Here is a 25,402-nt window from a genome sequence, read left to right as displayed (position 1 = left end):
TACCCCGTTTTTGGTGTCAGTGGAAGGAAGAGTGCCCCATTGTTGGTGTTAGTGGAAGGAAGAGTGCCCCACTGTTGGTGTTAGTGGGAAGAATCATGCCTCATATCAGTGGGAGAGCCCCAAGGGCCGGAGAAGGGTATGCAAAGGGCTGCATTTGGCCCCCCGAGATGTAGCTTGGAGACCACTGGTTCAGAGCAGTGGTCTCCAAACTGTGGCCCAGGGACCGGATGTGGCCCTGTGGTTGCGGCCCTGTGGTTGCTTGTATCTGACCTTTGTGGGACTGTTCCTCCCACTGACACCAAAGATGAAGCAGATTTCCTCCCAATGACACCAACGATGGGGCTCACTTCCTCCCAATGACACCAACAAAGGGGCACAATTCTTCCCAATGGGACCAAGGATGGGCAAAATTCCTCTCAATGACATCAGAGATGGGGCATTGCTTACTCCCACTGATGCCAGGACGGTTTCTACTTCTGATGGTCATGATCCAGCCCCCCTAAGGTCTGAAGGACAGTAAACTGGCCCTTTGATTAGAAAGTTTTGGGACCTCTGGTCTAGAGCATCAAGACCAGATTGTTACGCAGGTGTAGAGGGGTCTTTCTACAAAGTACTGTGTATTATTTGTGATCTCCAGGAATGTAAATCTCAATTCCCAGCAATTTTAGTGAGGGCACTGGTGAGTTTTCCTCTGTGCTTACTGTAGCTTCTGTTGTTTCTACAGAGGATGTCCAGTTCTGTAAAAGTGCAATGACTCTTCTGTTCAGCATGCATTCTCTGTTCAAGAGTCCAGTGAGCATACTCCGGGAGCTCTGTCAGGACATTCACGGACACCTCGGTGATATTGATCAGGTGAAAAGAGCTCTAACATTCCATACTATACTGTTTGCCTCTAATTTATAAAAACAAATTGATAAAAGGTTCTCTTAAAATTGAAGAATATCTTGGACCTGAGTATGCGTCTGCTATTTGTCTTTAATCAGTCTTTACATGTTCCTCGTGGGAAGTGTCGACTTCTTGTGTAAATTTGCTACTATACACTTTCTACATTGATTAGGTTAGGAAAAGTGTTTTTGATATACGCACCAGATGTCCAAGTAGCCAGGATGACTTTTTATATGATCAGTATCGCTGTGTAGGGTTTTAATTTTGTGTTCATTAACTATTCTCTTAAAGGGATATATTCCAGCTTTGATTTTTTTTTTTTTAGATTTCAACCTGTTTATTGAAATGTTATTAATAAAAATAAAAAGATACAAAATGAAAGAACAAGATATTATTATTATCTATTTTTTTTATTCTATCAATAAAAAAAGAAACTGAAAATTAAAAAAAAAACTTTTTTTTTTTTTACTTTTTACTATAAAACATATTCAATAAAAAAAATTTCTTTATATATTTAGGCCCAAATGTATTCTGCTACATCCCAGTAAGTGTATATTGATTTTGGTTTGTGTGAAAGTCATAGCGTCTACAAACTATGGTATATTATATTACTAGAATTTTTATTTATTTATTTTTAACCTAGTAATGGTGGTGATCATGACTTATAGTGGGACTGTGTGGCAGGCAATCACTAACTGACACTGACATCACCAGTGATACTAAGACAGTGATCAGTGATAATACTATACACTGTACTAAGGACACAGGTTGGGAATAGGTTAACCTCTCGTGGTAATCAAGGGGTTAAGTGTGTGCCTAACAAGTGTAATATGTGTGATATGTGCTGCTTTTTACTGCATTGCAAGGAGAAGAAACAAACAGATAATTCTCTTTGTACAAAGCCCTCTGTGTTTTGTCAACACACGGCGCTTGGCTATGACTGGACACAGCTGAACAGCAGGTCTTAGCCATGAATCATTGGCTGAAACCTATTGACAAAATCCAGCTGTGTCCAATCACAGCAGGAGTTGGCTGGGTGGGGGCGTGCACATATGCCCTGAACTTAGAAGACACTGCCGACGTAAAGTACGTGACTGCCTGTACGAGCCACCCGCCCGCAGTAAAATGCGGGCGGGCAGTCGGCAAATGGATAGTGGAAGAGTTTTTTTTACCGGTCTGTTAAGTTCACAAGACAAGTTTTTTTTTTTTTTTGTAGTATGTATGATGTAATTATCCTCTTGCCTACAGGGCACTTATTCCCCCTTCCGGCCCAGGCCAATTTTCAGCTTTCAGCCCTGTCGCACTTTGATTGACAATTGCACGGTCATGCAGCATTGTTCCCATATGAAATTTTTATCACTTTTTTCACACAAATAGAGCTTTCTTTTGGTGGTATTTACGCACCACTGGGTGTTTTTATTTTTTCCGCTATAAACAAAAAAAGAGCAAAATAAAAAAAAAAAAAGTTTTTCTTTGTTTCTGTTATAAAATTTTGCAAGTAGGTCATTTGTCTCCTTCACTGATGTGTGTTAATGAGGCTGCACTGACTGGTGGCACTGCTGGGCTGCACTGATGGATGGCACTACTGGGCACCGATCATGCCGATCGGTGCCGATCCCTCCTCAGACAACTGTGCCAACGTGAGGAAAGTGCAGCCGATAACCGGCAATTGCATTTCCCGGTGATCAGTGTGTCATTGGACACGGCTGATCATGAGGTAAAAGGCCACTGTGATTGGTTTTTTACCATATCATGTGATCAGCTGTGTCCGGAGATTGCGGGGGGCGTGCAAGAGAGCGCGTTCTGGGAGAATGTCATATGACGTCCACCCCAGAACTGGCCGGCTGCATTGAAACCGTCATTCGGCTATCTGCGGTCAGCAAGTGGTTAAAGTGCTGTTCCAGGCACCCCTGAACTAATCTTAAAAATGCTCCCTCCCCCTTTCTAACAGCTATTCTAACTAGCCTGTGTAAGAAAGATCTGTATACTTTCAGGGTACTCCAGTCCGGTCATATCTCTCCTGTGTCGGCCAATGGCAGCTTCAGGGGAGAGGAGAGAATGCTCCGACAATGATTAGTAAAGTGTGGAGTGTTTACTCCACCAACAGGCTTCAGTGACCCATCTATTGTTGGTGCTCCCTCCTCTCCCCTGCACCCATGCTCCCTGGCACAAAGTATTATGTGACCGGACCACAGCGGCCTGAGTAAGTATGCAGATATTTCTTACATAGGTTAGTTGGAACATGTTTCAGGAAGGGGGAGGGGAGATTAGTTAGGTGGTGCCTGGAATTCCACTTTAATGTTACCTCTGGACCTATAGGAGGTTTGTACAACCATAGGATTGCTGAAAAAAAAATTTCCATCACATGAACTATATTTCATCCAGTATTTGCTCTGTATAAGTTTTCTGACTTTGGGAATATTTACTCAAGTATTTTCTTTCCTACAGGACATCGAAGTAGAGAAACCATCGCACTTCCACACTGTTAATGTAAAGACTGCAGCTCCTACTGTCACTGTGAGTACCTAATCAATGAATGTTTATCATTTCATTAACAGCAGATGCTCCTGTACCGTGCTGTAATTTGTAGCGAAGGAGTGCACTTCACAGCATGACTTCACTTTTAATGTAAAATATAGTTGCACTGTGTCTTTAATAGTTTAGAAATCAACCAAGTATACAAACCCACTTCATATGTCTAAATAAATTATACTGTTACATAACATCATAAATAAAACTTTAGTGGCTTCCACCACCATTGGAATGTTGCAACCAAATAAGGTCCTTAAAAGCTAATGTAACTTAGTGAGTTCCACCATCACTCTGTTGATGCAATGAAATAAACAAGTAAAAGTTCAAACAAGTGAAACTTGTATATGTAGATGCGTTCCAACACCACTCCAATACTGCAAACAACTGTGATCCAGCTTCACGATAGCATGTAATGATTCCACCTACGGCGGGCGTGATGAGGTCAGCATAGGCTCCCCCCGATGCGGTTCATCCAGCAGGACATTTTCACTTTAATTGCTGAATAAAATGTGATGGTGCAATGAGTGTAATTCTTGGGCAATGCAAGAAGGCACTCTTAACTAAAGTACCAGTAAGGTAGTCTGACCATTTTCTGACTTTGGCTGATATATTCATCCATTTCAGATGTGTTAGATGGCATTATTTCTTTATTGCAGCTCCTGAACAATATTATTCGGACTAAAGCTTACCGCCCAGCACGCACACTCCGCTCCTCACAAGACCTCCTTCTCTCTAGTTCCCTGGTCTCCTCCTCCCATGCCCGCCTCCAGGACTTCTCCAGGGTGTCACCCATCCTCTGGAACTCCCTGCCCCAACCCATCAGATTATCACCTACTCTCCTCTCCTTTAGGCGCACCCTGAAAACCCATCTCTTCAGGGAAGCCTACCCCACCCCCTGCTAACTTGCCGACCTCCTCCACTCTTCCTACCACTCCATCCCCCACAGCTATCTCCTCCTGTGCCACCATCCCCTCCCTCCTAGATTGTAAGCTCGAAAGAGCAGGGCCCTCAATCCCCTCATGTTTTGCATTGTATTGTTATTGTTCTGTCACATGTTCTGTCCCCCTTTGTAATGTACAGCGCTGAGCGAACGATTGGCGCTTTATAAATACTGTATAATAATAATAATAAAGCTGAGTGAACCCATAATGATCACAATGGCCATATCACTTTTGGGTGCATCCAGCCTTCAAGAATTGTTTAGTGCAAATCTATGGTGTTCTTCATATCATTTTCTTTGTCCAGGTTTTGGTTCTAGGACAAGCTGCAAAGGTGTTGGATGAAGTGGAATGGTTAATTGCAAAACTGAAAACACAGACTGGTTCAGAGAAGAAAAATGGTGAGTGGGCTGGCTACATAGAGCGTGCGGTGTGTGGTGTAGTAGTATTTCTTTATCGTACATCACGGGACACAGAGCAGGCTAGTCATGCCTATGTGGGTTATATGCCATCTATAGGTGAATAGACGCTGGCTGGCCAATCGGAGGAAGTCCTCCTCCATATAACCCCTCCCACACTGGACATTCTTCAGTTTTTTCGCCAGTGTCCGTAAGGTTGGTGGTCACTGATGTGCTGCATGTGCTCTTGGAGCATACCTGGAGGTCTGCAACGCTTCTGGATGCAATCAGATCCATTTGAATATCTGTTAGCCTCCTGGTGGCCACTGGGGGCAGTGAGTATTACCTGTGGGGGAGTTGCATGACTAGACAGGACACGATTATACACTGCATTAGCCCGAGGGGCTTGTATAACTTTTTTTGTTTATACACCCCTGTATGGGTATCAGTGCACTTAAATGAGTTGAGTCTCCAGAGTAGGTTGCAGTTTATCTGCAGGAGCTTATATTTAGGCTGCACTGAAGCAGCATAGAGGCTGCACTGTCACGTGATGTACTCCAAGAAATGGATTTTACTTGTAAGTATGTAGAAAAAAAAATCTATTTTTTTTCTATGCTGAGAGCTGAAGAGTTTAAATAGGACTAGCCAGAAATGCCAATATTGTTTTCATTCTGCCAGTGACCATCTGTCACACCTCTCCCCAGTTATTTGTCTATTACACTGTCTAGGCTGCTTCTCAAGGCTTCCATGACTAACAAATGAGATAATTATTGTATGCTACTAATTAGCATTTACATACATGCAGAGGAGAAAACACACTTTGTTTAGTTGTACAAAAAAGTGGCAACCACCTGAATCTATAACTAGCCTTTGCAGTAAAGTGTACATGGAACGGCAACGCATGTCATAGACAAAAGATTTCCCAGCACACTTACCAGCCAGCCTGCAAAACAACCGAATTGACCCCAACAAGTCACATTAAAACAGAGGGTTTTGTTTGCACACATTTGCAAATATATGCGTAAGCTGCAGTGCCCACCACTGTAAGGCATTTTTTTTTAAAGTGCTCCCTTTCCCCCCTTGCGCGTAAAGGCAAATGCACGCGTTGGTACGTAAACAGCAATTGCACCATACGTGAGGTATTTCCACGAACATCAGAATTAGAGCAATAATTTTAGCACCAGACCTCTTGTGTAAATCTGAATTGGTAATCTGTAAAGGCTTTTAACCAGTTCCATACCGGACACTTTTACCCCCTTCCTGCCCAGGCCAATTTTCAGGTTTCAGCACTCTTACAGTTTGAATGACAATTGTGCGGTCATGCAACACTGTACCCAAACTAAAATTTTATTGTTTCGTTCGCACAACTGGAGCTTTCTTTTGGTGGTATTTAATCACCACTGGGTTTTTATTTTTTGCTAAATTAACAAAAAAAGACCGAAAATGTAGAACCCCCCCCCCCCCACACACAATTTTCTTTGTTTCTGTTATAAAAGTTTGCAAATAAATAATTGTTCTTCATAAATTTAGGCCGAGATGTATTCTGCTAGATTTCTTTGGTGAAAATAGTCCAGCCTGTGCATGTGATCGCTGTGACCATTCACAGCTAGACACACTAGTATACAATGGATGGCATGAAAGGAAGCCATCCATTGTATACAACTGTCAAGTGACCTGCTGTGATTGGTCACAGCAGGTCACATGGTACTGGCAATGGGGCCGGTACACAGATCTGTCATTGGCCGTGTCCGAGGTACATAGCCGGTGACATCTCACTACAGCACGGACCTGCGGGCATGTGCAAAGCGCGATCTGGGAAGAATGTCATATGACGCCCTCCTGGAGGGGACTATGTGTTCGCCCAGCTGTCATTTGCGCATAGGTCGGGTGGCAAGTGGTTAAAGTGCCGCCTATGGATAATAAAATGTACGTAGTTTGCCATTGTTGCTCAGTCGTGCACAATTTTAGAGCTTGACATATTTGGTACGGGTTAACTCACCGTAAAATCATCTTTTATATTTTACCAAACAATTGGCTATTATATTGTGGTTTTGAGCATTAAAAATCATTGTGTATCCCCCCCCCCACAGTGCTAGTACTGCGTGACATAACATAATTGCAGCACCCATCATTTTATTCTTGAAGGCCTCTACTTAAATTCTATAATGTTTGGAGGTTCTAAGTAGTTTTCCAGCAAAAAAAGTAGATTTTTCCATAAATGTGAGATGTCAAAATTGACCCGGTATTGAAGTGGTTACGTAATGGTAAACTATTAATAAGAAGGTAACCAGGTCCTGGGAACATAGAACCCACGTGAATAGACAGCACTGAATTATAGTTAAACATTTAATGCGTTATTTTGCTTTTATTCTCCTCAGATGGCAATGACACTCAAGCTACAAATTCTAGGGAACCTATAGAAAAGGCTGTTATTCTGCAGCTGGGTACATTACTGACTGCCTGCCATGAACTCATCCAGACTGCCTTACCAACTGGAAGCTGTATAGACACTTTATTGAAGGAACTCACTAAGATGTACACAACTCTGACTACTCTTCTCAAATATGTGAGTCAGCCTAGTGGAAATGAAAACCCAGGACAATGCACCTGACTATATGGCAGATGGGTTTTACCCTGTTTTCTTTATCATTTATTAGAGGACACTGGATCAGTAGGTATTCTGATATGATTGGATTATACTAAGGCCTCTAAAGGTTTGATTCCATCCCCCATGTCCTCCGGTACGTCTCCTGACTTCGATTGGTTGTACTGATATGATACCTGCTGCTGCAGGCATCATCCCGGTATCATTTTTTCAGCCGGTGGTCGACTTTCGTGTACAGCAATCCTAGCTGCTAATTAGCTGTTGGATTGCTTTTACCGGCGGCCTTCTCAGGCTCTCCCATCCCACTGGGTGACCTGAGTGTGCAGCCAGCGGTTCCACCGGCTGACCATAGAGCTGGTCAGGGACTGGAATGGCCCCTATCACCTCCTGTGGTTTGAGAAACTGGAAGCGATGAGTATTTCATCTGGATTCGGTTTTGCCGGATGTAAATGGCAGCATCTTTAAATTGGAAAAGCATAGGATCACACCGTTCTTGGTGTAATCAGATGCTGTTTAGGGCAGAGGAGAGGACCTGTCACTGCCTATTGTTATCATAAGGGATGTGTATATTTCTTGTGGTGATAGAAAAAAAAAACAAATTAAAAATTAAAGGGACAGTATAAAAAAAATTTAAAAGTGCCAGTTCTTCCTCCTCCCCTCCGCTTCCACACAAAGGGGAACGCACGTGTCAGGTCCAGCATCAGTTTATGTACGCACCACATATGTGAGGTATCACTGTGAATGTCAGATTGAGGGCAGTAATTCTAGCACCAGATCTCCTGGGTAAATCTAAGGTGGTAACCTGTAAAGGCTTTTAAAGCGTCACCTATCTATAATAAAATGTACATAGTTTTTCGGCATTGCACGGCGTGTGCAGTTTTAAAGCATGACATTTTTGATATGTACTTACTCTGCGTAACATAATATTTTATAGTCTACCAAAAAGTTGGGTTTTATATTGTTTTTGTGCATTAAAATGTATGAAAGTGTATTTTTTTCCAAAACAATTGCATTTGAAAAACCTCTGCGCAAATACTGTGTGACATTAAAAAAAAGCACCATTTCATTCTCTAGGGCTTCTGCTTTAAAAAATTATGTTTAGGGATTTAAAGTAATTTTTCAGCAAAAAATACTGATTTTTAAATGTAAACTTATTAAAAAATAGGCCCTATCTTAAAGTGGTTAAATCTCCATCACCTTATCTGGATTACTATATTTTCATTCTTAGGCAGGCCATACATTATACTTTTTTTTCCTTCAACCACTTCAATTGCTCAATTCTCCCATGGAAATAACCCCACCCCCCCCCCGCTGTGCAATTCTATTATGACAGTGGAAGGTTTCCTATGGAACGTAAAAAACCCAACAGGCTGGTTGGACTGGAGTTAATAGATTAATTTCAGTGCAACCAGCCTGCCAATAAATGGTTAGAAGTTCAGCAGGGACCGGCCAAATTTGATCTGTTGATGGCCAGGTTTAGTGATAAATTCCATAGTTACTACCCCTATTTCTCACTGAGCTTGCTGGATCTCTGTAGCAATTGCCCAGCCCTCGCTGACATGCTTTTCAATCTGAATAGAAACAATCCTTTGTTCCTTATTAAAAGATACATATTTTTGTTCTCATCATACTTATCATTTTTGTACTTGGCGTAAAATCCATCCTTCCCTCTATGTTCTTGGTCTTCTGTACTGCTTTCTCACAGATCTGGGACAAGGTGGGGGTTATACAGGGATAGTCTAACTTTTTTTTTTAAACCCATTTATATCAAAATCGCTACTGATTCTGTGCTTCTTGGTGAACTCCAGGAAGCGGATTTTACAAAATATATAGTACAAAATCCTGTTTTAATGATGGTAATCCCAGCAATAAGGTGTCTTGTCTGACACTGCATGTCTTATGTTCAGTACTTGCAGGTTTGTACTAATCACATGGGGGCTGTTCCTACACGTTTGGAAAAGTTGGTAAGTTTTTTTTTTTTTTTTTTTTTTTGTAGCACTCATTTGTTCTCATACCTTAGAAAAAAAAAAAAACCCACAAAGCTTAACAGAAACTTTCTTCTCTACAGGTTAAACTCTCAGGCTCACATTTAACACCTCAATGCTATGCCTTCATTACATATACACAGGTATGTGCAACGACTTTGTGTGTTAGGTATAGCAGCATAGCTTACGGCCTTTTGCAGAGGCCTCAATGGTTTAAAAGCCCAGTATAGTGGATCGTCCTATTTCTGTCTTTGAACCCACTACTGTAAACACCTTTATCATGTACCATCAGAATAGCACATGGCACGGGCCTGACAGCCGGGATTTTTACACACACTCCCGTAGGCTACAGCCACTGGGTTTGTATTTAAATCTGACATGTTAACTTCTGGTTGTCAGATGCAAGCAGTGCCAGATTATGTGCACACCCCACCCGTAATGGACGTCACCTGCCCATCATGTATCCCGGGCTCCGCATGCCCATTTGCGGGACCGTCATAGCGGGTGCCTCTGCTCTCCTCCCCTTCTTGTTGCTGATCCGGAAACGATGTTTAAACTTCATTTCTAGGTCCCCCTGTCATGACCTGGAAAGAATCTAATGCAGAATGATCTGTAATGCATTACATTCAGTGGAGCACAAGGGAGACATCAGGGGTCTTTTAGACCCCATATTTCTCATTAAGAGAACCTGTCAAAAAATTTCACGATATGTTACATATCACCGTGCACGCCAGAGTGTGGTGTCATTGGTCAGGAAGGGATGGATTTTGGAAATGTTCCAGAGGTTGAGGCGGCAGGATTTAGCTAGTGATTGGATGTGGGGCCCAAAGGAGAGGTCAGAGTCTAGGATTACGCCTAGCACCCTGGCATGAGGGGAGGGACCAATGGTTCTGCTGTTGATCTTAATGGTAAAGTCGTGAGTGGGGGATCGGGGAGGAGGAAATATTACAAGATCAGTTTTTGAAAGATTGAGTTTGAGGTAGTGATGTGACATCCATGCTGATATGTTGCTTAGTAGATTTGTGATACGTGAGGAGATTGAGGGTGTGAGCTGGGGAGTGAAGATAGATTTGGGTGTCATCATCATAGAGGTTGTATTGGAAGTAGTGGTGTATTTAGTTTTTGTGTTGCCCTAGGCAACTCGAAAACTGTGCGCCCCCCTCGCCCCTTTCCCAGTGAGAGAGAGGTTGCATGGTGACAGTAGCAACTAGGGTGTAAAAGGTGGTGACAAAGAAGGGGTGTATACAGTGTATTATGGGGGGTGATGGGGGAGCCATAGCTGTATGAAGGTTGCCCCCAACAGGTTGCCCCCATATACACTAATCCCCCACCAAACACAGACTACCCTGACACACACACACACACACACACACACACACACACACACACACACATACACACACACTTCCTGATTCCGGCTGATAGGAACACCGACAACACAGAATATGACAGTGATCATCGTACATTTCCAGCCTCGTCTCTGTGTTTTAGTTTCTCCAAATTCCTCACCTCACCTTCTGACCTCCCACCACTCCAGCAACCGCAGGACTGTACTCTGGATTTCCTTCTTCCTCCTTCTCTTGGGCGGCAGCAGGTACTCTAGGAAGGCTCACCGCACTGACACACCAAACCCAACATGTCCCCATCCTCACCTCACCTGCCAACTTCCCATTGCTCCAGCAGCCGCACCATGTCCGCAGGACTGTACCGTGGATGTCCTCCTTCTACTCGGCGGCAGTCGGTATACTGGGAAGGCTCACCACACTGAGCCTAACATGTCCCCATCTTCACCTGTGTCCCTTTTTCAAGGGGGCGGTGCCGCCCCCTGAAAAATGCCACCTTAGGCAAACGCCTTGTTTGCCTTGCGGTAAATACATCCCTGATTGGAAGCCATGGGAAGTTATCAGTTGGCCCAGAGAGGAGGTAGAGAGAGAGAAAAGCAGAGGCCCAAGAACAGAACCTTGGGGTACCCCAACAGAAAGGGGAAGAGGAGCGGAGGAGGAGGAGGAGTTGTATGTGAGTCACGGAGGCTGATGGAGTGGAGTTTACTGAGGAGGAGCGGGTGGTCGACTGTGTCAAAGGCAGTGGAAAGGTCAAGGAGTATGGAGTAATGGCCGTTGGTTTTAGCACTTAGTAGGTTGTTAGTGAGTTTTAATAGGACAGTTTCTGTGGAATGTTGTGGGCGGAAGCCATACTCTCAGGGATCAAGAAGGTTGTTGTCGGTGAGGTAGCAGTTCGTACGGTTGTGAACAAGGCGCACAAGAAGCTTGGAGGCAAACAGGAGCAGGGAGATGGGTCTTAAGTTATTCAAACAGGTGGGGTCCAGCAAGGGTTTTTTGAGAATGGGGGTAACCAGTGCATGTTTGAGGGAGGAGGGAAAGGTGCTCATGGAGAGTGAGAGGTTGAAGATGTGGGTTAGAGAGTTTAGGATAGAGCAGGAAGGAGGCTGCAATAGTCGTCCGGGTACAGGATCCAGGGGACAGGTGGTGAAGTGGGCCTTGGAAAGGAGATCGGTAACTTCCTTGGAGGTAACACGGTTGAAGGAGGAGAGTGTAGAGTTTGGTGTTGAGCCTGGTATGTTGGTTAGAGGAGGAAGCTTGACACTGGAGATCTCATCACGAATTGTGTCGATCTTCTTCTTGAAGTGATTGGCAATCTGCTGTGCAGTAAGTAAGTTGATGGGTGGACGCAGTGGGGGGGTGAAGTAAGGAATTAAAGGTAGAAAAGAGTTGGTGAGGATTGGATGAGAGGGTCTTGATGAGTGTTTTAGTAGGTTTGCTTAGCAGCATGGAGGCTGGAGTTGTATTTGAGAAGAGCGGATTTGTAGAGGGTATTTAGTTTTACGCCATGCTCGCTCAATAGTGCGGCTGCGTCTCTTGAGACTTCTGGTGTCATCTGTTTGCCAGGGTTGTGACAGGCGAGGCCTGGTTCTGCATGTAGAAAGGGGAGCAAGAGCGTCCAGGGAGGATGATAGATAGTTGTAGGCAGATGTGGCCAACTCTGGGCAGGTCAGGGGTGCAATTTCATTATTATTATTATACAGTATTTATATAGCGCCAAATGGTTTGCTCAACGCTGTACAATAGCGAGGGGGACAGTACATGAGACAATACAGTAACAATACAATACACGAGGGGTTCGAGGGCCCTGCTCTTTCGAGCTTACAATCTAGGAGGGAGGGGATAGTGGTGCAGGAGGAAGTGGCTGTGGGGGATGGAGTGGTGGGAGGAGATGTTAGGTGAGGGTGGGGTAGGCTTCCCTGAAGAGATGGGTTTTCAGGGTGCGTCTGAAGGTGAGGAGGGTAAGTGACAGTCTGATGGATTGGGGTAGGGAGTTCCAGAGGATGGGGGAAGTCCTGGAGAAGTCCTGCAGTTGGGCGTGGGAGGAGGAGACCAGGGAGCTAGAGAGTAGGAGGTCCTGTGAGGAGCGAAGGGCACGGGTAGGGTAGTATTTGGGTATCAGGTCGGTTAGGTAGTTTGGGGCGGCGTTGTGAATGGCTTTGTAGGTCAGTTAGTAATTTGAATTTGATGCGTTGGGCTATCGGGAGCCAGCGAAGGGATTGGCAGAGGGGGGAGGCAGATGTGGAGCGGCTGGTGAGGTGGATGAGTCTAGCCGCTGAGTTCAGGATAGACTGGAGTGGGGATAGCGTTTGTTTGGGTAGGCCAGTGAGAATGGAGTTGCAGTAGTCCAGGCGTGAGATGATGAGGGAGTGTACGAGTTGTTTAGTAGTGTCTGGGGTGATTTCATCATACTAAATCAATTACAATTTGTGTTCAGTCTGTATAGTGTTGGTTTTGCAGAGCTGAATAGAAGTTAACACATCTAAATACATCTAAACCTGATTCTAAAGTAGAGAACTTCTAGTGCCAGCGTGCATGAGGCTTTCATTGCCTACTCTATCACCCCGATTACTTTAGTACTTTTTACAATAAATACACATTGAAATAATGTGTTACAATAAGGTAGTTAAGAGTAAAAATTTTTTGTTTTACTAATTCTTGAAAATTAGTGTTTTGTGTTTATTATGTTTTGTTAAACAGAACATACAGAATGAGACACTGTCTGGAGAAAAAAAGAAAAAGGAGGACGTGGCTGCTTTATCATCAGTAAGTTGTACATCTGTGTATCACTGTTGTATACAATACTTTCATAATGTGTGGGGTGAATGGCATCATTTTCAACCACTTGCCGCTCCTGCGCAGTAGATTTGGCAGGGCGGCACGTACACTGTGTGTATATACAGTGCATCCTGTGAAGCTCTGGTGACCTCCATGCCCAAGAGGGTTAAGGCAGTGCTGGAAAATAATGGCAGCCACACAAAATATTGACACTTTGGGCCCAATTTGGACCTTGTCACTTAGGGGTGGACTCACTTTTGTTGCCAGCGGTTTAGACTTTAATGGCGGTGTGTTGAGTTATTTTGAGGGGACAGCAAATTTACGTTATACAAGCTGTACATCACATTGTAGCAAAGTGTCATTTCTTCAGTGTTGTCACATGAAAAGATATAGTCAAATATTTACAGAAATGTGGATATAAAAAGTCTACACACTCCCATTAAAATGTCAGGTTTCTGTGATGTAAAAAAAAATGAGACAAAGATAAATCATTTCAGAACTTTTTTCCACCTTTTAATGTGACCTATAAACTGTACAACTCAGTTGAACAAACTGAAATCTTTTAGGTGAGGGAGGTAAAAATAAAAACCTAAAATAATATGGTTGCATAAGTGTGCACACCCTTAAACTAATCCTTTATTGAAGCACCTTTTGATGTGATTCCAGCACTCAGTCTTTTGAGTATGAGTCTATCAGCATGGCACATCTTGACTTGGCAATATTTTCCTGCTCTTCCTTGCAAAAACACTTTAAATCTGTCTGATTGTAAGGGCATCTCCTGTGTACAGCCCTCTTCAGATCACCCCAGAAATTTTCAATTGGATTCAGGTCTGGGCTCTGGCTGGGCCATTCCAAAACTCTAAGCTTCTTCTGGTGAAGCCATTCCTTTGTTGATTTGGATGTATACTTTGGGTCGTTGTCATGCTGAAAGATGGAAGTTCCTCTTCATGTTCAGCTTTCTAGCAGAGCCTGAAGGTTCTGTGCCAATATTGACTGGTATTTGGAACTGTTCATAATTCCCTCTACTTTAACTAAGGCCCCAGTTCCACCAGAAGAAAAACAGCCCCAAAGCATGATGCTGCCACCACCATGCTTCATGGTGGGTATGGTGTTCTTTTGGTGATGTGTAGTGTTTTGTTTTTGCGCCAAACATACCTTTTGGAATTATGGCCAAAAAGTTCAACCTTTGTTTCATCAGACCATAACACATTTTCCCACATGCTTCTGGGAGACTTCAGATGTGTTTTTGCAAAATTTAGCCGGGCTTGGATGTTTTTCTTCATAAGAAAAGGCTTCCGTCTTGCCACTCTACCCCATAGCCCAGACATATGAAGAATACGGGAGATTGTTGTCACATGGACCACACAGCCAGGACTTGCCAGATATTCCTGCAGCTCCTTTAATGTTGCTGTAGGCCTCTTGGCAGCCTCCCAGACCAATGTACTTTTCATCAATTTTGGATGGACGTCCAGTTTTTGGTAATGTCACTGTTGCACCATATTTTCTCCACTTCTTCTCCCCCCCAAAATATGTCAGTTTGTTTTCAATTGAGTTGTACAGTTTTTATAGGTCGCATTAAAAGGTAGAAAAAGTTCTGAAATTATTTTTTACATCACAGAAACCTGCCATTTTAAAAGGGGTGTGTAGACTTTTTATATCGTATGTATGTAAATGTGTATATTTAGTAATGTATAATATTAATATACAAAGTGCTCACCTTTAACCCTTTCGCTGCCAGGTCCATACGTCGTACTGAATGGGTTTTTTTCACATACTGTGTAAATTTGACATGCCGACTTCTGGCTGTCAGATGAAAGCAGTCTGCCGCCGCTGGATTGCTTTTATACCACCCCCCCTCAGGGGCGGACTGACAACTCATGGGGCCCCCGGGCAATAGGGGATCATGGGGCCCCTGTGTCCTTGCCCAAACTCAAAAAAGCCTATGAAAAAGGTACCAGGGGCATCTCATGGGCCCCCTACTGACCCCGGGCCCTTGGGCAGTGCCCGAGTTTCCAAATGGTCAGTCCGCCCCTGCCCCCCCTACAAACAAACGTCCGCTCTCCTACCCTTCTTTTTGCTGACCTGGAAGTTATGTGTAAAATGTATGGCCGGGAAAGAATGTAATGCAGTGCGACTTGCAATTACATTCAAAGGCACACAGGGTAGACTCCCCAGATTTCTTTTAAAGAGAACCTGTCACCAAAAAGTATTACATATGGGTTTTTTTTGTCTCCCATGTGATAGAAAAAAAGTTTTTACAATTTGAGAGCTTGATTGCAAACCTCTTTGACAAAAAAGTCTACGATCTATGAAATATACTAGATGTTCTCATTGTTAACAACATCATTTTTAGGCTAAAATCCTCCGTGAAACCAAGCCAATACCAAACTTGATTTTTGCGATTGAGAAGTATGAAGAGTTTTTGATCAAGCTGTCCAAGAAGTCAAAGGTATGGATTTGTATTTACATAAATATATATGGAGTGCATTTATTATATATATATATATCTCACACACAAACATCAATCAACCATAACATTATGACCAGTGACAAGTAAACAGTATAACATTGATTACCTTGTTACAATGGCATCTGAAAGTGGGCGGGATATATTAGGCAGCAAGTAAATATGTTAAGCATATGTCCTTCTGAGGATTTACCCCCCTTCCTGATCAGGCCAATTTGTGCGTTACGGTGCTGCAGTCCTGTAACTGACAATTGCGCAGTCATGCAACGCTGCACCCAAATTAAATTCCTTTTTTTTTTGGTGGTATTTGATCGCCTGTAATGTTTTTATTTTTTGCGCTATAACAAAGACTGACAATTTTGAGAAAAAAAACAATATTTTTGACTTTTTGCTATTAAACATGGCCAGTAAAAAAATGTTAAATCAAATTTCGTCATAAATTTAGGGCAAAGTGTATTCTGTTACATGTCTTTGCTAAAAAAAAAAAAAAATCCTAATATGTGTAAATGAAATGGTTTACTTGAAAGTTTTAGCATTTACAAATGGCGGTATAGATACTGGATTTTTTTTATTTTTACTAGTAATGGCAGCGATCAGCAACTTATAGTGAGACTGCGGCAGACATTGTGACACTGGGGGGAACTGACTTAGTGTCACTGGACCAATACAGTGATCAGTGCTACTAATAAAAAAAAAAAAAAGCAGCACTGACTGCACTAATGGCACTGAGCAGGAAGGGGTTAGCAAGAGGAGCGATCAAAAGGGTTAACTGTGTACCATTTTGCTTGTGTCTGTGCTTCACTGTGCACAGCCATCCAAAGCAGTGTGCACAAATTGACAGGGAGGAGAACTGTACTGTTTACATAGTTCTCCTCCCCGTCGGAGATGCTCAGCAATCACTGGCTGTGACCCCGTGATTGACAGCCGCGAATGGCGGCGCAGGTAGGGCTCGTGCACTCCCTATACCTGGAAATGCAAAATCACGTATGTGTGTGTGTGTATATATATACGTAATTTTGCGCATCTGTGCCTCCCTGTAGCAGTATATCTGCTATAGGGCGGTCGGGAAGTGATTAAAGTACATATGTTGAAAGCAGAAAAAAAAAAACAACCCTGAAAAAATGGTCAAGCGTAAGGATTTGTGTGACTTTGAGAAGGGCCAAATTTTAATGGGTAGATGACTGGGTCAAGGCATCACCAAAGCTGCACCTCTTGTAGGATGTTTCTGGTTTGCAGTGGTCATCACCTCCCAACAGTGTTTCAAGGATAAAACCAAAAAAATTGGCGACAGGGTCATGGGAGGCCAAAGCTCATTGATGTGTGTGGGGACCAAAGGCTGCCCTGTGTAGTCTGGTCCAATAGAACAGCTTACTGTAGCTCAGATTGCTGAAAAAGTTAATGCTGGTTGTGATGGAATAGGTGTCAGAACATTCTGTGTATGGGCCGGTGTAGCCACAGACTGGTCAGGGTGCCCATACAGCTAAAAGCACTAACAATGGGCACGTGAGCATCAAAACTGGACCAAAGAGCAATGGAAGAAGGTGGCCTGTTCTGATGAATTCAAGAATGGTTTGAGGAACACAACAATGAGCTCAAGGTGTTGACTTGGCCTCCAAATTCTCCAGATCTTGAGCCAACTGGCCATCTGTGTGATGTGCTGGAAACCAGGTCTGATCCATGGATACCATATCTCACAACGTACAGATCTTAAGGGATCTGCTACTGGCAGCTTGGTGCCAGATACCACAGAATACCTTCAGAGGCCTAGTGGAGTCAATGCCTCGATGAATTATAGTGGGTGGTGGTCATAATGTTTTATAATATATTTTTTTTCCTTTTTTTTTTTTATTTTAAAGGTTAACTTGATGCAGTACATAAAGCTGAGCACTTCCAGAGACTTCAGAATCAATGCAGCTACACTGGATGCAGCTCTGCAGGAAAAGGGCTCGGAGGATGAGGAGAATGAGCCAGACAACATGCAGGTAGGAGACAGACCAGCTATTCTGGGTCAGAAACCACGACACCTACAAGATAGGATTGTAGTAGTCGCCTTTTTAAAAATCCTTTTTTTGGAGTCTATTTAGGAACACAGAGAGTCTTAAACCTTTGGATTTTACTGCCACCTCCAGGCGTTTTGGACATTGGCAAAAAAAAAAAAAAATAAATAAACTGTTAGCCAGCCAGCTTAGTATAACCCCTCCCACAAGAAGCATGCCTCAGTTTTGTAGAAAAGCGGGTCAGAAAGCATCAACGGACTCCAAGAAAAGGATCTTACCCAAAGTCTAAAAAATCCAATTGTTTCTGTCTTCTCCTTTGAGGGACACATATAATCTTACCCTATGGAGCTTCCAACAGCAGTTCAACTGAGGGGTGGGCAAACCAACAAATAGTCTCCCCCCTGTCTGAAGGACTCTGTTACATAGTTAGTCTCCTGCAAAAAAGTCCATCTAGTTCAACCATAAAAAAGAAAAAATTAAAAAGTTATAATCCTACACCCACAGTTTATCCAGAGGGAGCCAAAAAACTCAGCAAAGCACGATCCAATTTGCTCCTGCAGGGAAAAAATTCCTTCCTGATCCCCCGAGAGGCAATCGGATATTCCCTGGATCAACTTTACCTATAAATGTTATATTCTGTGTATCCAAGAAAGAATCCAGGACTTTTTTAAAGCAATCCACTGAGCTGGCCAGAACCAACTCTTGAGGGAGTCTATTCCACATTTTCACAGCTCTCACTGTGAAGAAACCTTTCCGTGTTTTAGAGATTAAATGTCTTCCTCCAGACGTAAAGAGCGCCCCCTTGTCCTCTGTGATGACCTCAGGGTGAATAACTCTACACCAAGTTCACTATATGAACCACTGATGTATTATACATTGTGCTAGCAGCTAGCATCAGATGCACAGTCTATTTGGTAGAACTTAGAGAACCTGTTAACAAAATGAATGGGCTGAAATTGCACTGCGCACAACTGCATGTGAATTGCACAATATTCTTGTGCACCTTATGCAGTTTCTAGTGTGAAAGGGCCCTGAATCAAATGGATTAAAAAAAAGGATGCACGCATTTTACATTTTTGTAAAATAAAGAACATCGACGGTATTTAAAACTGAATATAGGTAACCTACACTAAATATCTGGATGTTGACTGCACACCAGTGCCATGTGGAAAATTGAATGACAACTACTCACCATAATTTTGCTTTCATAAATGTTCGGTTTCAGAAGGCCGTACGTAATGTTCGGGAAGCAGGAAGTCAACAATTTGCACACAAGTTTTAAATATTTTTTTTTAATACCTCTGTCCAGATCGGTGCTGCTTGCCATAATGGTCTCAGCTGGCCTATTATTATACAGGACTGATATAGCGCCAACAGTTTGCTCACTACTTTACATTATAGTGGGAGACAATACAGTTCAATACAAGAGGGATTAGAGGGCCTGATCCCTGGAGCTTACACTCTAGGAGGGAGGGGATAGTGGTACAAGAGGTAATTAGCTGTGCGGTATGGAGTGGTAGGAGGAGTAGTTGATTCCAGTATTTGCTGAGGGCGGGGTAGGCTTCCCTGAAGAGATGGGTTTTAAAGAGTGCGCCTAAAGATGAGCAGAGTAGGCGATAGCTTGGGGTAGGGAGTTCCAGAGGATGGGTGAAGCCCTTGAGAAATCCTGGAGATGAGCATGGGAGCTAGAGAGTAGGCCTATGTACTGTATGTGATTGGCGCTGTCCATGCAATCCTATGGCAAGCGCTTATTCTGTGGTCCAACGGCGTACAGACTTTCCGTAGGACTGAAATTGAACAGTGCACAAGGGAGTCCAGCCTGGAGGCTGCATAGCTTATATCTCTCTGGATCCGACAGGCTCTTATAAAACTGGTTGGGGGCGCTATCACCTAGCTACACTTACAGACGAACTGAATATGTACTCCAACCAGTTTAGTTCGATCTGCCAACAATACTGGATAAGAACACGTGTAGTTTTAGTTTAGTAATGATGTTTTTGTTTTTCTCCTCTAGTCCGGCACTGAACAGAAAGAAAGTCAAGAACCAAAGAGAAAACGAAGAAGGAAGTAGCTGACAGTTTGCTCTCATCTCTGTTTCCTTCTAAAATCTCCCATTTTCACACCGTTCATTACTCTAAAATAGATGTAAATTTATGAAGTGTTCTGTAAGCCTCTCCCCCCTTTAACATGTTCAATACACAAGGAGCTATTCTATTCGTTTATTCACACCATGAAACATTCAGTCAAACAAAACCGTTCCGGTATTTCACCTCATGAGTAAATCATGAACGAGATGTAACTCCACAGGAGTCGAGCAGTAACAGATGCCGGCAGAGATTAGCTCCCTTTTTTCAAAACACCATTAGTTAGCTTAACGATCTCAAAGATATCCAAAGCTTCACCTACAAATAAAAAAAAAGTATGTTAGAATATATCAGTTATATGAACTATTTGTACAGCCTGATGAATAAAATGTATCATTATTACTGAAACCAGACTGGAGATATATTTTAAGTTTGGGCTGACCATAGACTGTGAGGAGTTAGAATCTGTCCCCCTCACGGGGTCTTTGGTCCACCTAATGTCAAAGCCATCTTCTAACCCCCTCCCTTTTTTTTTTTTTTTTTTTAGATTAGACGCATGGCTGCAATACTATGCACTGTGTTGCCAAAAGAAAAAAATACAGCCTGCCAGATTTTCACAATGACTGGGCTGTTCACTGCACAATGCATGACAACATCTGTGTTGCAGTGTAAATAGGCCCTCAGGATTTTCTGCCAGTTCACTTCCAGGATTTACCCTTTAACCTCCTCGGCGGTCTGATTATTTCCGTTTTTTTGTGCTGAAAGCGGTACCATTTTTTTGCATGGAAATATGTAGTTTTTTTATTGTAGGCTGTAATTTTTAGGAATAACTCACTGAAATCTGTCCGAACAAGAGTCTAGTAAACATCCCGGGTATGATAAAATTTGAAACACGAAATCATAAAAAATAATATAATAATAATAATAAATTTAATTCAATAATATAATCAAACCAAAAACACTGAAATTTGAAATACAGAGGCAAAATCGTTTTCAGTGTCTGATGAGGAATTTCCCCCACGAATCATTATCACTCAATTCTGCAAGTGGTTCTGATTTACTATCGCTGTTCTCTAGCCGGTCTAAAACCGCTTTTGACCTAAAGGGACGCTTTTTGGACGCCATGGATGTTTCTAAGTTTCCAGGCAGAAAGAACAGTAAAAATGCAGGCAGGGCGCAGGACAAAGCACTCGGGACAAAATGTATGTGAAATGCATTGAAAGAGCAATGTTTTACTATGCAATAATCATTTTAAAAAAAATGAAATTTTTTAAAAATTTCAAATTTGCGGCCGTTTTCGGCGCCCGTACGTCCCGACGTCACAGGGACCGGAACACGGAAGCCGGATGAGATGGCCGGGGACACTGCAGGGGACACATCGTGGGAGCAAAGGACAAGGTAAGTGCTGCAGGGACTCCCTGAGCAACGCCGCATGGTAAGCCCGAGTGTAGCTCGGGGTTACCGCTTTTGGTACTCAAATTTTACCCCGAGCTACACTCGGGAATACCGCCAGGGAGGTTAAAGCCTAACTCCAATAAAACCCGTCACATAGGAAATACTCCTTTCTTGGCAAGGCGTGGAGGAGTGTCACATAATATCAGTGAAAGAGGTTGTCAGTCATCTACTGTGTATGAGGGGGGGGAGATATTCTGTGACAGCTTTTCTCAATGGCTAGGTTTGTAGGAAAAAAAAAAAAGTTAAAGTGGAATTCTGTCCATAATCTAACTCACTTAAAAGGCCCATACACACGATCAGAATATTGGACGAGTGATCATCTGTTGTTTTGTTTTTCTGCATGCTAGTCTCATTTTGAAAGTGAAAAGGTTACATTCTTCAGAACTTTAGTATTTGTATTGTATTTTCGGATGACTATTGTACTGGTTAAACGAAAATCTTATGATCCGGTATAGTTTGATAACATTTTCGTGCTCGTCCCTTCTGTTTTTGTTTTTTTTGGACGACTGCTGTGTACTGACAATCAGATTATCATACGATCGCTTTAAAAGCGGCATTTTTTGTACGATAGTCTATACGGAGCATAAGCCTACTCTATCCCTGCAAAGAAAAGATTACTATACTCACCTATTCTGAAGCCGGTCCGGTCTCCAGCAGCGGCGTCTGTGCAGGAGAGAAAAGTGACATCACCCATTGACTGATGACGGGGTATCCATTGTCCTCTCCTCCTCCTCTACACAGGAGCTGCTGCTGGCAGCCCAGCCTGGGACTGGACTGGGTTCAGAATAGCCAAGTATAGCAATCTTTTCTTTCAGGGTTAGATAGAATGGGGGCAGAAATAGGTTTAAAGTTAGAATATGGCTAGAATTCCACTTTCATTTCTGCATTAACCCCTAAGAGTAAAGCAAATCTAAATGCCTAAGCACAATTTTGCAACTTTGACATGTGTTAGCAAAACCGAACATATCATAACTACTTTGTACATCCAGGTGGATTATACCTCGTTTTTTTTTTCAGGACACATTGGGCTTTTATTTGGTGGTAAATGGTAATGAATATCTCCTGATACTTTTTTTACTTTTTTTTTTTTTTTTTATTGCCAAAAGAAAACTGGCTCAAGAATTTCTTGCTACTACCATAACCTACCACCAAACAACCCTGACAATCACAACAATAGCACGTGTATGTTGTTGTTTGTATCCGTAGTACAGCCCAGAAATAATAGTGCGCAATTTGCTTTTTTTTTTATCCTGACACTGATACTAATTTTAAAAAAAAAAACCCTGACCTTGACCTAGACACTAACCGGCACAGACCTAGATAAAATCTTAATCTAGGTATTTTTGTTTGTCCTTTTCAGAGAGAAAAAAAGTGTGTAAAAAAAATAAAAATTATAATTTAAAAAAGTAGAGTGAGATACAATGTACCTCTCTCCTCTATTCATAGAGAGAAAATAGGGGGGGGCTTCAAAGTGACTGATCACTATGATCAGGTGACCCAGAAGCGGGAGGTCCCGATCGTTAGAACGGGACTTGGGGCTCTCAGTGACCCGCCGGGCTTTGTGTTGGGAGCGCACTGTGCAGCTCACTCCCAGCAGAAAGACACGTATGCAAATTAGTTGCCCTATGGAAAAAAGCCCAGTTCTGTGAGGCCGCTAATTTGCGTGTGGTCAGGGTCAAGAGGTTAAGATTACTATACATTCTTGGGTCACTAAAGGAATTCCAAAATATACAACTGGTTCAATATGGTATAGTGACCATTTCTGGCAGAGCTGGGACATACCAGGAGGAATGCCGTACTTCTGTTCTACACCAGTTGGGTTTGATGGGGTTGCACAATCCATGTTCACTTCTTTTCGAAGACAGCGATCAATGTCTACTGCACTGAAAAACGCCACCGACTGAGGCAAATCCATCATTCCCAGTTTGTAAGCAAACATACACCTGCAAAATGGAAATAAACAGAACATAAATGCCAAGAATATTAAAATGTTTCTATGTAACATTTTGCAGCATTACGTCCAGGTTTTTGTAGAAAAGCCATCCTGTGTGTTAGCTGATGCTCTTCAAAAGGTTGAGGACCCCTGTTTTAGGATGAGAGCCACTTGAGTTATTTGGTAACTGGACGCGGACCACAATGAAATGGTTCAGAATTGCAATTTTTTTTAAAATTCTGAATAGCATAATGAACATTTCCCTTCTGCAGCCGTTGTATGCCGGCAGGAGGGAGAGGAGGAGAAGCTGACTTTCAGTGGTTGCAGGAGGAAAATGGAGAGGATCAGTTCCTGTATAAGCCACCTCTGAGGAACGTTACTTAAAAGTGAAAGTTCCATTTCTTCTCCTTCTCCACCACCACTTTTGGAACTTTTTTTGGGGGGAGGGGGTGGGAGCATGTACCTTTTCTCTGTACCAACTCCCATTTCTGCCTTTCTAGGCAAGAATAGTGGACATGGGCAGACTGACCATTTGGAAACTTGGGCACTGCCCGGGGTCAGTAGGGGGCCCCATGAGATGCCCCTGGTGCCTTTTTCATAGGCTTTTTTTGAGTTTGGGCAAGGACACAGGGGCCCCATGAGTTGTCAGTCTGCCCCTGAGTGGACGTTCTGAGGTACCCTAGTCCTGCCTTAGTCTCCAGGTGAATCTGTCTCTGAGGAATCAGACTTTTCCTATCACACCTAAACTGAAAGCGACCATTTTGACTTTTAGCCTGGGTTCACATATGTGTGGTGCGGTATATCGCATGTGATACGCACAGAAACCGCATCGCATTCCTGTGCAAATCACCTGCGTTTTGTGTGCGGTGCCATCAGAGCCATACATTTTGTATGGCTCTTTTTGCACCGCACCAAAAACGTGCAGGACCCTTTTTTGGTCCACACTAAAATCGGATCACATGGGTATTCACACCTATGCGATCCGATTCTTCACATCGCACTGCATTTTGCGGACCGCTTTTGGGGTGTTGTTAACACAGCTGCAGCGGTTCGCATGAACAGGGTGCGATTCTGATGCGGTGCGGAGTTTGCACTGAAACCTCTGTGAATTCCGCACTGCATCAGTGTGAACCCGGGATTATTGTTGCAGTTAGCATCATATTAATGCTAAAGGTCCAGCCTGTTTCTGCAAAGAACTGATTTGTACCTTCTAATTGTTTCTCAGACCTGTATCTGTCTGAAGAGTACTTTGTGAAGCCTGGACACTGTTAGATTGACTTTTAACAAACATCCACCATTCCCTTAATCTGTCCATTATTATATATGTGCTCCAACATGGGAGACTCTCGCATTATAGTTCGGACTGCAGTACACTGGGGTATGTGTCATGGCCGCTGCAGCCTACACAAAGAAATGTGAAGGCAGAAAGAGAATGAGCGGTCCATCGAGTCTGCCTGTTTTTTTTTGTTGTGGTTCTTTTGGAGGGTTTTTTTTATTTTTGGTCTACTTTTTTTGTCTTGAGTATAGATCTATACTTTTCCCACGCATGTTTGAAGCTACTTACTGTTGACTGGCTCACTACCTCTGCTGGGAGTTTATTCCAAGCATCAACTACTCTCAGTAAAATGGTACTTTCTGCAAATATACACCTATATTTGCAAATGAGTGAAAATGAAACCCCTTGTTTTTAATGTGACAGGGTCAATTCAGTTTGTTGCAGGCTGGCTGGCAAGTTTTATTTGTTTTTTTACATGCATTGCCCTTCCATGTGCTCCTTGCTGCAAAGACTAGTAACAGTTTGGGTGGTTGCCATTTGTTTGTACAGTTGGTGAATTGGAGTTGGGACGCACCAGATACCTTCAGTTGCCATTGTGCTTTTGCTGTGTGTCCAGTGCATCTCCGTACCATTAAGGAGGGGGTGGTCTCCCTCCGGCATACATGCCCTTAACCCTTTGAGGACCAAGGGACGTATTTTTCCCATTTTTTTAATTGCGTGTATCATCTG

The 25,402-nt window shown here is 43.0% G+C and overlaps 2 protein-coding genes across 4 annotated transcripts in view; one reads left to right on the top strand and one right to left on the bottom strand.

The window, feature by feature from the left end:
- FANCI (FA complementation group I) overlaps positions 1 to 20,417 on the top strand; it is a 77,236-nt gene extending 56,819 nt beyond the window's left edge. Inside the window, exons 29-38 of the mRNA XM_089684294.1 lie at positions 725 to 852; positions 3,334 to 3,402; positions 4,663 to 4,756; positions 7,132 to 7,319; positions 9,266 to 9,322; positions 9,427 to 9,486; positions 13,384 to 13,449; positions 15,815 to 15,910; positions 17,785 to 17,910; positions 19,940 to 20,417. Coding sequence (XP_089540420.1) covers positions 725 to 852; positions 3,334 to 3,402; positions 4,663 to 4,756; positions 7,132 to 7,319; positions 9,266 to 9,322; positions 9,427 to 9,486; positions 13,384 to 13,449; positions 15,815 to 15,910; positions 17,785 to 17,910; positions 19,940 to 19,996 — 941 coding nt within the window. The 3' untranslated portion in view covers positions 19,997 to 20,417. The remainder of the gene's footprint in view (positions 1 to 724; positions 853 to 3,333; positions 3,403 to 4,662; positions 4,757 to 7,131; positions 7,320 to 9,265; positions 9,323 to 9,426; positions 9,487 to 13,383; positions 13,450 to 15,814; positions 15,911 to 17,784; positions 17,911 to 19,939) is intronic.
- POLG (DNA polymerase gamma, catalytic subunit) overlaps positions 20,131 to 25,402 on the bottom strand; it is a 73,113-nt gene continuing 67,841 nt past the window's right edge. For all 3 annotated transcript variants that reach the window (XM_089684296.1, XM_089684295.1, XM_089684297.1), the window contains exons 21-22: positions 23,247 to 23,407; positions 20,131 to 20,327 (exon numbers count right to left, since the gene is read on the bottom strand). In XM_089684296.1, coding sequence (XP_089540422.1) covers positions 20,263 to 20,327; positions 23,247 to 23,407 — 226 coding nt within the window. In that variant the 3' untranslated portion in view covers positions 20,131 to 20,262. The remainder of the gene's footprint in view (positions 20,328 to 23,246; positions 23,408 to 25,402) is intronic.

Source organism: Staurois parvus, unplaced genomic scaffold (genome assembly GCF_062004578.1).
Source record: "Staurois parvus isolate SC_StPar_1 unplaced genomic scaffold, SC_StPar_1.0 ptg000342l, whole genome shotgun sequence".
NCBI lineage: Eukaryota > Metazoa > Chordata > Amphibia > Anura > Ranidae > Staurois > Staurois parvus.
Note: the sequence above shows the minus strand (reverse complement) of the source record. Positions and strands in the feature narration are given on the sequence as shown.